General features: G+C 50.1%; 1 protein-coding gene across 3 annotated transcripts in view; it reads right to left on the reverse strand.

Moving 5' to 3' along the window:
* Window positions 1–8,761: 8,761 nt before the first annotated feature.
* Window positions 8,762–12,795, reverse strand: part of Mras (muscle RAS oncogene homolog) — a 53,344-nt gene continuing 49,310 nt past the window's right edge. For 2 of the 3 annotated variants that reach the window (XM_052717907.1, XM_052717914.1), the window contains exon 6: window positions 8,762–11,831. In XM_052717907.1, the coding sequence (XP_052573867.1) occupies window positions 11,732–11,831 (100 nt within the window). In that variant the 3' untranslated portion in view covers window positions 8,762–11,731. The remainder of the gene's footprint in view (window positions 11,832–12,795) is intronic. The other variant, XM_052717922.1, reaches the window with a different exon arrangement.

The raw sequence follows: 12,795 nt of genomic DNA on the forward strand, positions 1-12,795 counted from the left end.
AGCACTGCTGTAAACATCTGGATGTGGTGGCTTGTGTCTGGAACCCTGCTGCTGGGGAGTCAGAGACAGGAGGCCCCCTGCGGTTTGCTTACCTGCTGAGTGCAGCTGGACAGGGGAGCTCCAGATTCAGGCAGAGACCTTGTCTCAAAAAATAAGGTAGAGGCTGGGTGGTGGTGGCACACGCCTGTAATCCCAACACTTGGGAGGCAGAGTCTAGTGGATCTCTGAGTTTGAGGCCAGCCTGGTCTACAGAGGAGTTTCGGGATAGCCAGGGCTATTCAGAGAAACTTTGTCTTGAAAGAAAAAAAAAAAAACAGCTGTGAAGAACAATTGAGGTAGACACCCAATCATATAGCCTCTATATGGACAAGAACATGTGTACTCGTATGAACATGTGTCTATACATACACATATATAAAAATAAAATAAAAACCTGTAATGAAACTTCCAGTCTGGTTAAAAGATGGCCCTTGAGCCATTTTCTCAGACACTAAGTCTGTCTTAGGACATGCGTGCTGGATTTGAGGGACAATTCTGAGCACTTGGAAACCTTTCTTGGAGGTGAGCAGTGGGGAGGGATCCCCGTGACACTTCCTGCGGGGAGCTTAGCTTGAGATTTTACTGTGAGCTTCTGAAAGAGTAGATCTGTGCGCCTCCTTCCTCAGGGCATCACGCCTCTCTCTTCCTCGCCTGCCTTCTCTCCTCTCCCCTCTGTCTCATTGCGACCTCCCCCAGCCTTGAAGGGACAGTATCACAGCAGGATCACATTATCTGATAGTTTGTGGAGTGGGCTGTCGTAAGTCAGGGCTCTTTGCTAAGCAACTATAGCAAAACAGGACATCTTTTCATCAAGATTGAAGGCTAAAACCACAATAGTGTTCTGTACGATTATGGAAAAAATGCTTAAAGCTATGTCAGACGGGGCAACACATCCTGGCCAATTATAAGTTAGACTGCTGGGGTGTTACAAGAGCATCTTCACCTCTCTGTGGAAGGAATCTTGCAGATCCCAAAGATGGGCCGAGTGCGGGCTGGGATGTCCCCAACAGCCCTGTGCCACTCCAAGAGTGCTACCCACCTAGCTTCCCAGCCTCACTCCAGAGACTAGGGTGCAGTGGGTCTGGAGAATGTCCCAGGAATGTAGCCTTTGTACCAGGACTGCACTTTGAAGGCTGCTGATCCAGACTTGGACCTTAGGAATCTTTCCCTAAAGCCCCATCCTCGGAAGTGGCCCTCACCAAACACTGTGAAATACTGGGTTCAGAGTGTGTAAGAAACCAAAGGTCAAGGGGAATTTGGAGCTGTCGAGGTGGGAGGGGGGGGGGTCATCTGACTGAGGAAGGCTGAATTCAAGGAAGATGCTTTTTCCACATGTAGAATGTAGAATTCTGTGAACAGAGCCAAGAGACAGGCCGAAAGTCTTTCTTGGGGACCTCAGGTTCCTTGAATCTACCTGGGGAGCTCAAGCAGGTGGAGAAGTCTCCAGAAGGCATATGAAGTCAACAGTGAGGGATTGGAGCTGGCCCTTAGGCACAAAGTGTCCAGAAGAGCCAGGCTAGCCTAGGGTGGCAAAGTTTAGTTCCAGAAGGCTGATGGACCGGCCCTTGGTCTGGCGATGTGACAAACATTTGCTACATACATGGTGCACTTGAACTCCAAATGCACATTTCTCTGGTACCAGCAGCCCTAGAAGGTTCGGAAGTCCCACAGGGCATGGGCAAGAAAGGAAGTAGGCGAGCTGAGGTTCGTGCACTATGGCATCACCTTGAGCACCGCCTCTAGGGAGGGAAGAACTGCTATACTCTGGAGACGGAGCCACAAGGCTATTTTTCGCTCTACAATGGCGCCCTCTGGTGGTGAAGAGGGGCACTGGCCCAGCTTCCTGGGCTTTCTTAACCCGCCAGAGCGTCAATAACAGTGATACTAGAAATAGCAACTACAGGGTGCTGAAAAGCTTCGTGGGCACACGACCAGTATAGTTCGCTAGATTCTTAGAACGCATTGACTCGTTTAATCCCCACATTAACACTAGAGGTGAGTAGTCATGTGACTCCAGTCTCAGAGGAAGGAACCCAGGCCCATAAAGTCATCATAGTTGAGTGTATGTCCTCTAGTGCTATCTTGAGGTCAGTAAGGAATGGAATCAGATGCACCTGAGGCTCCTATCTAGCTTTGCCACTAGGCTTGTGACATCTGGGGACACCTAGGTCTTTCAAAAGAGATTATAACCCCCAGAGCTGGGAGAATGCCAGAAATGAAGATTTTAAGATACTCACCAGACTCTTATATTGGTGTAGTATAAAATTTTTTAACCATCCCCAACCATGGTTCCCTTAGGTCCCCGACATACTTCAGTTTACGAATACAAAGACTATATTCATTAACTGTGCATCTCTGATTATTTACTAGGAGAGGGTGGCATTTGAGGGATAGAAAATTTTAGTCGGAAACCTAGATTTTACTGGATTGATTAATTAATTGATTGATTGGTTGATTGACTGACCGATTGATTTGAGACAGGGTATGCTATGTAACCCTGGCTTGCTTGGAACTCACTCTGTAGACCAGCGTGGCCTCAAACTCACAGAGATCTGCCTGCCTCTGCCTCCTGTGTGTGCCACCACACCCAGCCTACACTTTATTTTTCTAGACAGACTCCCCCACCGAACCAGGAGCCCCACTTCAGCTACACTGGCTGGCCAGTGAGTTCCCAGGATCCTCTTGTCTCTGTCCCAAAGACAAACTGAGCACAGTTCCATCAAAGATCACTCTGGAAAATCCAGTGAATTTCCTGGGATTCCTTACAGAGCTTAGGTGAAGGGTTACTTACAGAGGTGTGGACGTTCTTCCTTCAATAAGCCACACCTGGAAGGTCTTTACCCAGCAGGGATGAGGGCTTCCTGTAGCCATATAGATGGAGTCCCTTCCCGCTTGGGCTTCCCTGCCTATCTACTCTAGCTCCTCCCCCAAGGTCACGTGCAACTAAGGCAGCATAGCATACAGCAGGTGGTAGACAGCTCAGGTGAGTCTTGTGGCCTTCCCCACCCATCCATGAAGGGGTATAAACAGTTAACAAGCCCAGCTGGGATAATCCTTTTGCAAGAGGGTGCAGGTGAACCTCCCAAGATGGCGGCTAATTGGCTCAGCAGATAGTTATACACAACACATACCACCCTCCCCACTTTTTACACGGGTGCCAAGGATCCAATCTTGGGTCCTCATACTGATAAAGTGAACTTTTTTTTTTTTTTCATAGCATCTCACCTTGTATCCTGGGTTGACCTGAAACTTGTTGTGTAGCCCAGGTTACTCTCAAACACATGATCCTCCGACCTGGGATTATAGGCATGCATACATGCCTCTGAATTTACTTTGCAAGGAGAGATGGCAGGAGCTGAGGCCCAGGATCCAGACAAGAGAGGGCAACAAAAAGCTGCTTTGGGGCCTGGGGAGCACATATTGCTTTCATCCTGGGATCCTGGCTGGCATTTAGAATTTCCATGCGTCAGTCGTTATTCTGAAAACATACTAAATTAAAACCTAGCAATAGCCTTGTAGCCTTAAGAAGCATCCTTATCATCAGCTAAAGTGTGACGACCAAGCTGAGACACGGGGAGGTTGGGCCACTTGGCTAAGGTCACCAGATAGTGGCATAGCCAGGCTAGACCTAGGCAGCCTGTGCACTGGCCACCACCCCACACGTCCCAGCATCAGCAACACTGGAGACTCAGCAATGCCAACCACAGAGGGAACCAAAAGTCTGGGCTGAGTGGAGAGAGAGGGACTGCTCTGTTGACAAACAACAGTCAGAGTGCCTTGCATCCCAGGCGCCGTTCGCGCTAGCAAAGGAGCAGGGCCAAGCATGTCGTGGAAAAAGGTCAGCTGAGAGGCCATCTTAGGGCCTACACGTCCTCAGCAAAGCTCAGGCGTGGTTAGGAGGGTGGGCTTTCTTTGTGGAAACTGAGGCAGGAGCTAACTTGAGGGAAGGGGCTGTGGGATAGAGGCAGATGCAGAGGTCACCGTGAGATGGTGACCTTGGGAAACTATTTGAAATTTGCAGCGACCTTGGGTCTGCTACAAGCTAGGGACACTGGGGGCAAAGGAAGCATGTGTCCGGGGGATTTGCTAACTTACCGTTCTCAGAGGGCTCAGACGTGGCATTACCTGGAACATGTTTAAAAAGCAAATGAAAGCTGATAAATCCAAGCCGGCTGGTGGTGTCACATGCCTTTAATCCCAGCACTCCAGAGGCAGAGGCAGGCAGATCTCTGTGAGTTCGAGGCCAGCCTGGTCTACAGAGTGAGATCCAGGACAGCCAGGGCAGTTATACAGAGAACCTTGTCTCAAAACAACAACAACAACAAGCTGCTAAATCCTGTGTTCTAACTCTCCCCACCCAGAGGAGAAGGTGACAGTTGCCAGGGCTCTTGGCTATGGGTGGCTCTCTAGGCAGAATGCCAGAGACCTGGAACATGTTTACAGCCCCTGGACCTCACCCGATATGCTATCCACTGGGGCTTTTCGACCTGGACAGTCTGTCTCAGTCGGAAGGACAGTAAGAGGGACAGAGCTGGAGGTGGTGTCCAAGGCCACGGTGAGGGCTTCCCTGGGTGGAGGTCCAGTGCAGACACTGGAAAATGACTGTCACTGGAGCTCAGATGCTGTGATGAGTCACTCAGGGGGAAGTTGGGCTGCATTCAGCTCCCTTGAAAAAAAGCAAGGAAGTGTGACGCACATTGAAAGCGTTCCCTCAAACCCGGGTAAGATTGAAAATGGGTGTGGGGAGACAGCCTGGGCTAGCTCAATTTCCAGGCAGGGTGGTGGGTAACAGAGCATAGGCTTCGGGAGCAAAACCCGGTGCAAGTCTAGGCTCAGTCACTCCTACCAGTCCCTAGCCTCAGTTTCTTTTTCTAGAAAACACTGTGGCACCTATGTCCCAGGGTGGTCATGAGGACAGGAGGTGAGTGCAGGAGCCGGACTGTGCCTGGCTTACAGGAAGTACTTACGCTACAACACAGGCAAGCACTCTCCCTGTGTGTCCCATGGGTTTGCTAATTCACGGTTCTTAGACAAGCAGCATATCGTTACCCAGAACCTGCTTTAAAAGCAAATTAAAGCTGCTAAATCCTAAGCCTGTGTTCCAAAAATCCCCTACCCCAAGGAAACAATGACAGTTGCTGGGGCCTGAAGACCGGCAACTAATTCATAGGGTTATTAATAATTCATAATTATTAGGATTGTTATGCTAGAACAGGATGAACACTTCATTCTTAACACTGGGGTAAGTTTGGCCGAGACCTGTGCTAGACCTATGACACACCAGCATCCAGAAAATTCCTTGCCTGAGCAAACCGGAAGCTTTAAGTCGCCTTCTCATTTCGCCCTAGGAAGAAATTGTGGGATGTGGTTTTAAAAAAGCAGCGGCCTCAAGAGGGTCTGAGGGGAGGGAGCTTGACGTGAGGGAGGAGCTAAGCTGAGAGAGGGTCTGGAGGCCTAGGTGGTGGCCATTGAGAGGCTATCTTAGGGCCTACTACAAGTCCTTAGCAAAGTTCAGGGTGGGTTATGAGGATGGGTTTTCTTTGTGTAAACTGAGGCAGAGGTTAACTTGAGGAGAGAGGCTGTGGAATGAGGCAGATGCTGAGGTCTCTATGAGATCGTGGCCTTGGGAAACTTTGACATTTGCGTGACCTTGGGTCTGCTATAAGGTATAAGAGTGCCATACTTTATGGGGCAAAGAAGGCACATTTGAACTAAGATGGCTTGGTAAAACCATCTTAGTTTGGTAAACCAAACTAACTTAGTTTGGTAAAACCATCTTAGCATGGAGGACAATATCTGTAATAATTATTGGTTTATTTTATAAACATTAGGCGCCACCATTGTGCCACCAGTTTCTTCTCTAGGCCTAGGGACATAAGAATAAGGAATACAGATAAACAAATGAACTATCACTGCAGTTTGTGACCAGCCTCAAAGGGGGCCCGCTTTAATGAAAATATAATAGTTGCCTTTGGAGCTGGGAATCTAGGTCAGTGGTAGCATTTTTGCCTAGCACACACAGGTCCTGAGTTCAATTCCCAGCACTAACACACACACACACACACACACACACACAGAGAGAGAGAGAGAGAGAGAGAGAGAGAGAGAGAACCACTATGGAGAAGGAGGTAGGTGAGTCACGTGGGTCACACACTTGGTCCGTAGGGGGAACTGGAGAAAGGCAGCTTGACCCCACCCCCTCCTGCAGGATGTCGTGGGAGGGCCTACAGGGGCATGGCCACTCAGTTGTCAGCGCTTCTTCAGAGTGGCTGGATCTTCGCTCCTTTCATTTCCCCTTCCTGTTCTCTGAGGCTGTGAAACTGCCCGGAGAGCCTGGCATCGAAGAGAGAGCTCCCAGGCCGCTTCATCTTCGCCCTGAGCAGTGCCCTCAGAGCTGGGAGACTCCGACAGCACGTGAGTGTCCTGAACCTGGAGGAGTGCACATGAAGCTGTCATTCTGCATATGATTTCAAGGTGTCAGACACGCCACCTGTAACCTCATGGAGTCAAGGTCAATAACTGTAGACAAATTTCTAAACAGTCTTATTAAACAAGAAACACAGAGCCAAATACAGGGGTGAAAGCTGTAGAGATCACAGAAATAGGAGTAACCGCCAACTAAACTTAGCTCACCATGCCGCCATAGCCTCCCCGAGAGAACCAGCTTCCTCCTGTCTAACCTGTGCCTTTATTGTCTTGCTGTTCTGCCTTCTCATTGGCTCTTAGCCTAGCCACCTCACTTCCTGGTCACTGCCTGTCTGGACAGACCTCCAGGTCTCTATGGTTGCTACTGGGATTAAAGGCGTGTGTCACCACGCTTGGCTGTGTCCTTGAACACACAGAGACTCTGCCCGCCATGTGATTGGATTAAGGGAGTGCGCTACCACTACCTGACTTGTTTATGGCTGGCTATCTATGTCCTCTGATCTCCAGGCAAACTTTATTTATTAACGTACACATAAAATATCACCACATTTCAGCACAAATAAAATATCACCACAAATAACCCTTGTCCTGGGGTCTTTGGTTCCAGAGATTGAGGGGCCCTTATTAATTAGATGTGGGAAGCAAAGAGGAATGACCTGAGCATCACCACCCAATGGGACCACAGCTGCTTTGCAGATAAGAACAGCCCTGCAGCTGTTTCTTTCCACAGGGTAGAAGCTTTTACTCTTTACCCACTCGTGTCCCATTTGGTGATTTGCAAACTGTAGGGAGCAATGGAGTACCCTGCAGGCCTTGTCAAATACAGACGGCAGGGTTTCGGCTCAGCAGGCTGTCCGGGGTGGGGCAGGATAATGGACATTTCCAATAAACAGCCTGCTGATGCTGAAGCCACAGCTCTGGAGGGCACTCTGAGAAGCACTTATCCAGGATCTTACCTCTGTTCTTCGGCCCTGGCATAGGTCTCAGAACCGAACAGGAAGATGATCTGTGTGAGCGTGGTCAGCTGCACCCTGCACTGAAAGCCCGGGTAGTTTCTTTGCTTACTGTGAACTCAGCCCCCTTTTTATGCTTAAACATTCACATAAGCATAACGATGAGCTATTTGGCATGATGTTGGAGCCCCAAAAGCTGCAGAGAATGAAAATCCTAGGAATGAGAGCATCCCTCACTTGCATAGAGTGTTCTACCCCTTATTTAGATGCTTGAAGAATTCCCAGCTTGGATGGCAGATGGTGAGATTTCACGTATCTACAAGGCCATTGACTTTTTGTTGTTGTTGTTTTGAGGGTTTGGGGTTTTGTTTTTTTTGTTTTGTTTTTGGTTTTGGTTTTTGGTTTTTGGTTTTGAAGTAAGGTTTTACTCTGTAGCCCTTGCTGGCCTGGAACTCACTGTACAGACCAGGCTGGCCTCTAAACTCACAAGTATGCTTGTGCCTCCTGAGTGCTGGGGTGAAAGGCATGCACTATCACAGCTGGCCATGGCCTACATTTAAAAAACAAACCCAGAGTAAAACAACAAAACCTGGGTACCCATTTGCGCAAAGTCTTCCTGTAATTGATGATTACACTCGATGCCTATGGGAGGACACTTGTGAGCTCATGCTGTCACTAGGCAGATTCTTGCAGCGGTTTGCAGTCGGGCCTTCCTCTAGCACAGTGGAGCTAATGCTCAACTTTCCTAATGCAGCCACCCTTTAATACAGTTCCCCATGTTGTGGTGACCCCCAACCATAAAATTATTTTCATTGCTACTTCATAACTGTAATTTTGCTACTGTTATGAACCATAATGTAAATGTCTGTGTTTTCTGATGGTTGTGGACAATCCCTGTGAAAGGATCGCTCAACTCCCAGAGCGGTCGTGACCCGCAGGTTGAGAGGATATGGTGGAGCTTGGCCCAGAGGCAGTGAACCTGGGCTGAATTTCTTCTAGGGCAATGCTGCTCAAGTCATTGTGCACACGAAGCCCCGAGATCTTGTCTAAGACCTTGGGATTGAGAACTGGAAGCAAGGAGCGGGGTGAAATAGTCATGGGGGGCAGTGATCAGGGATCCCATTTTGAATATAAGAACCGTTTCCCCCAGAAGACAGAGGACAGGCGGTATGCAGCTAAGGAAGTGGGTTCTACAGGAGATGCCCCCACGGCCACCAGTGGGCTTCCCCCACACTTGAGGTTTGGCTAAACCAAGGCCGTGCTCTGGAAGAGTTGAGTGTTTGGGTAAAGGACGGAGGAATCACAAAACTAGGCGTATTTGAGCAAGAGGAAATAAGACAGCATTTCTCTTTGTTTCTTTATTAATAAGTCGAGATACACAAAGACTTGATAAAAAGTTACATAAAAGGCTCAGGCGTCATCAGGATGTCCAGGCGTCACTCTCATCTCGCAACAACGGCCACCTGCTAATACTGTCACTCAAAGGGCTCAGTGTTTCAAGTATCTGGCATTCTAGGTAAACCCCAGGCAATGTGGAGTCTCCACCCAGGTGGGCAGCTAAAGGAAGGGACCCCTCTGTGGCTCTGGACTTGGTGTAGCAGGTTTGAGGGGCTCTGAGGTTAGAGCTGGCATGGGTTAGTGGGTCACATCTCCGGGCAGGCTACACTAATTCAGTCAGGTACTCTCCACAGCAAGAGTCATGGGGAGGTGGGAAACTCCTAAGGGAAACATCCAGATGTCCCGAGTGGCAAAGTGCTTGTGAAGGAAGTAGCCGTGGCATAGCCCCATTCTGGGGGAGAGGGGATGGCTAGGAGGAGAAAAGGAGGTGTCAGAGTAGTGGGAGAACATCGGAGCACACAATGGAGAGGCAGGGATGAGGGGATTCCAGGGAGTTGTACATCAGGCGATATGATGGGAACACGGGTTTCTGAAAAACTAGAGGGAGCCTCAGAATGACAACTACAAACCCACCTCGGTCCTGGCCAACCAGGCTTTCCCTGTTGGCTGGTGATGGAAGTGCGCTGAATTCACTTTACATGGCCTCTCTGGAAACTCTGTCAAAGGGCTCACTTCTAATTCTGGAGTGTTACCTACCCATCTCACTCATGGGAGAATGGGATTCTGGGAAATGAAAGCTTACCAAGAGCCCTGAATCAAGAGACTGCAGAAAGCCAGATGTTAGCCAGTTTAGGACGTGGGCAGTTTAGAATGGATGCCCTGGATGATGGGCCTGGATGCTCTGCCTCTTCCGAGAGGGGCAGGAGCACTGGGAGCCTCCCTTCTGGTTACCTGTGTGACTCGGGGATTTGGTCCAGGCAACTGCTCTGCTTCCGGTGAGAGCCCCCCTCAGCGCAGTGGAGATGTAGCTCCACAGAGGCAGGGGTGTGCTGGAGGCAGGTGGAAGGAGATGGGGGGCTCTCTGGCAGTGGCTGCTGCCCTGAGTGCAGAGCCTTCTGTCTCAGCATCCTGTGCAGAGCACCCTGACCTCACTGCTGTCCTTTCTCCAGGTGGCAGCAGCTACGGGTGAGACTCAGGGCGCCTATGGCTGGAACGAGCCTGGTCCTTCTAGTGTTGAAAAATTCATAAGTATTACAGGATCTGGGAAATGGTGAGATACCTCATTTGGAATGTTCTTTGGTATCCTTTTTAGGAACAGAAAAAGTGGGGCGGGCTGGCAGTTTGACAAGAAAGAAGTTTGACCTTTAGCTACCATCATTTCCTCCTGCAGCAGAACTGTCCCTTCGATGGGGCCTTCTTGATGATGACCCTGTGTGTGAACAGCTTAGGACTTTCCGGACTGGAAAGGAATCACGAGGCTGGACATCCACTGGGTGCTCACTTTCCTTGGATTTCTTTCCAGGACTTCCATTCTCCAGAGTGGCCCAGCCACCTGGCGGGGATCCTCTGTTTTGCACAGTGAGCTGGCAGATGAGCTCCCGAGCTGCACTGCCTCCTCTTCTGACCCTCCCACAGGGTGTACTTCGTTCCTGCTGTCCCCTTCATCCAGTTCCAGCTGGAAAAACCCAGTCTTTACCCCACCAGCAGAACCAGAGAGGGAGGGGTGCATCGTGGCGGGGCGAGGGGTGTCCCTGCTGAAATAAGTGTATGGACCATGTCATCAGCTCAACGTTCCTTTCCCTTTCATCTAGGACAGAAGAGGGCAATGGATGTGTGCACCAAAAGAGCCCTCTGGCTGATGCCAAAAGGCGTTTACTCACTGGCTAGGCTTATAAAGGTGGTGGTCAGCTGACTCCGAGGGACATGGCTTCAGGTCCTGGTGCTGCAGTGATAACAGTATTGAGTGCTTTCAGTTGAGAGCTATCACAGAACAACAGCTTTCTGGATGGTGTCACATTCACCTCCTTGCACATGCCCCTGTGTTTGTGTCAGAGGCACAGCAACACACAGATGTGAGCAAGCAGGAAGGGACACATCTGAGAAGCCCAGGGCCCTGTCCACATCTGAACACAGAATCTACCCACTGCCTAAAAAGTAAATGAACGCTTTTGCAAAGCCAGCCACTTGCCTCCCCCACTTTCGGGATAAGGAAATGCCCTCTAGGGTGAGATGGTCCCAGCTAGCTCTCACTTCAGTGGCTGTGGGGGCGGGGGTGGGTAGCAGTGAGGGGATTTTCGTTTCTAATCTCTGCTTTTTCAACCACACCGAAGTCCTCCAGATAAATCCATCTCCCTCTCTCCAGTCTCTGGGGTCTGTTTGCTTCCTGGGTTTAACTCCACCTCGGGCTTCCGCCAAGGCCTCAGCTAACTTCCGCCATCCTTGTTGTTCATCCTGGATGGAGTTTGGCACTGCTAGGAACTCTCAGTTAAAAAGACAAGAGCACTGTTCCAGACGCTAGCCGAGAGGTCTGCCTAAGACTTCATCAGGCAGTGGGCACAGACCTCTTTAATAAAATAATCATTACTCAAATAATTTAAAAATCTACAAAAAGACATCAGAGCTCAGACACCGGGGACAGGGCCGGGGAGGAAGCTTGTTCATACTTGTTTGGTACCTTGTGTGTGGATAAACACTTCCACAGCAAACCAGCCCTGTGTACTTAAAAGAAACAACACACCCACCAAGAGGCTGGGAACTGGGCTTAATCAACACACACGAAGGACTTGGAAGCTGTGGCTTGTCTCCTGGGAGAGGTGGCAAAGCCAGACCCTGTCTGCTCCTGCCCATCCTCCCTTGCTCCCTTCCTGTGCCCAGAGCCAAGGGCTGTGGTTAGAAATGGTTCTCAGTGCAGTTAGGCAGTGGGCTGGTCCCGGGGGCTGGCAGTTCATGGTTGCTCTGCCCAGGGGCTCAGGCAGTCACAAGATCGCACACTGAAGTTTGTGAGTGCCCGTGGCCCGGTCTCCTCGCCACTTTGTTTTCTTTTTCTTCTTCTGGCTTTTCTCTGGAATCTGTTGCCTGTTGAACAATGAAGGACGGAAAGACAGAGTCAGACCAAGCTTTTCCTCCTCCTCTGTCCCCTCTCTATGACGGACGCCTGGGTTGGAGGCGAAGGCGGCCTGCTCTGGACAGGCCTAGGGTAGAGGGTGCTGCTGTCCTGGCCACCCAAGGAGACCAGGCTGTGAAGCATCTCTTAGTGTAAGAAGACTGGGAGAGGAAGGCAAGGGGAACCCAGAGTCACCTGACTAGAAATCAGTGACACTGGGTGCTGACTAGATTTAGTTAGATCGTAAGCTTTATAATGGAGTTGGCTTCTGTTTTTCTATTTTTCATATCTTAGATAAAACAACTGGTCAACTGATGTTCTGCGAACATTTCCTAGGTCTAGAGGGTACCTTTGGTACCACCGGTCCACAAGCAATACACGGCAGCTCGGTGAGCACCTCGCTTCCAGCACACCCGACTGCTAACACAAACGCCGCCGAGTCAGAGCTGTGCGGAGGAATAATGATGAGGTCAGCCTGTGCAGCCTGAGGGCCTACAGGCGGGGGTGTGCACACGGCAGGGGACCAAGAGGTGCTGAACAAGGGTCACCATTACAAGGTTAGGTCCGAGTCACAGCTGACCAGCAGCCTCTGAGTCACTCACATAAGGTGCTGCAGACGGGGGTTTAACTGTTGGGAACAGTAAAGGTTTAGAATACTGACTGGATGGCGGCAGGGAACACAGCCAGGAGGCCACTTCGGTCATCTGACATAAAGTGAGTAAGGTTTTAAAGGAATGAATGGTCAGGAGTGTGTCTCAGGACTGCTGGCACTTAAGACCCACGTAATTCCCGCTGTCAATCTGGGAACACACACACACACACACACACACACACACACACACACACACACACACACACACACAGTGTCTCTGGAATTTGAGCCCAGGAACTGTAATTGGTTGTTTTGGGGCACAGAAGGAGGGGCCCGGTCTTCGC

Source organism: Peromyscus californicus, unplaced genomic scaffold, assembly GCF_007827085.1.
Source record: "Peromyscus californicus insignis strain IS unplaced genomic scaffold, ASM782708v3 Scaffold_11__1_contigs__length_118956290, whole genome shotgun sequence".
NCBI lineage: Eukaryota > Metazoa > Chordata > Mammalia > Rodentia > Cricetidae > Peromyscus > Peromyscus californicus.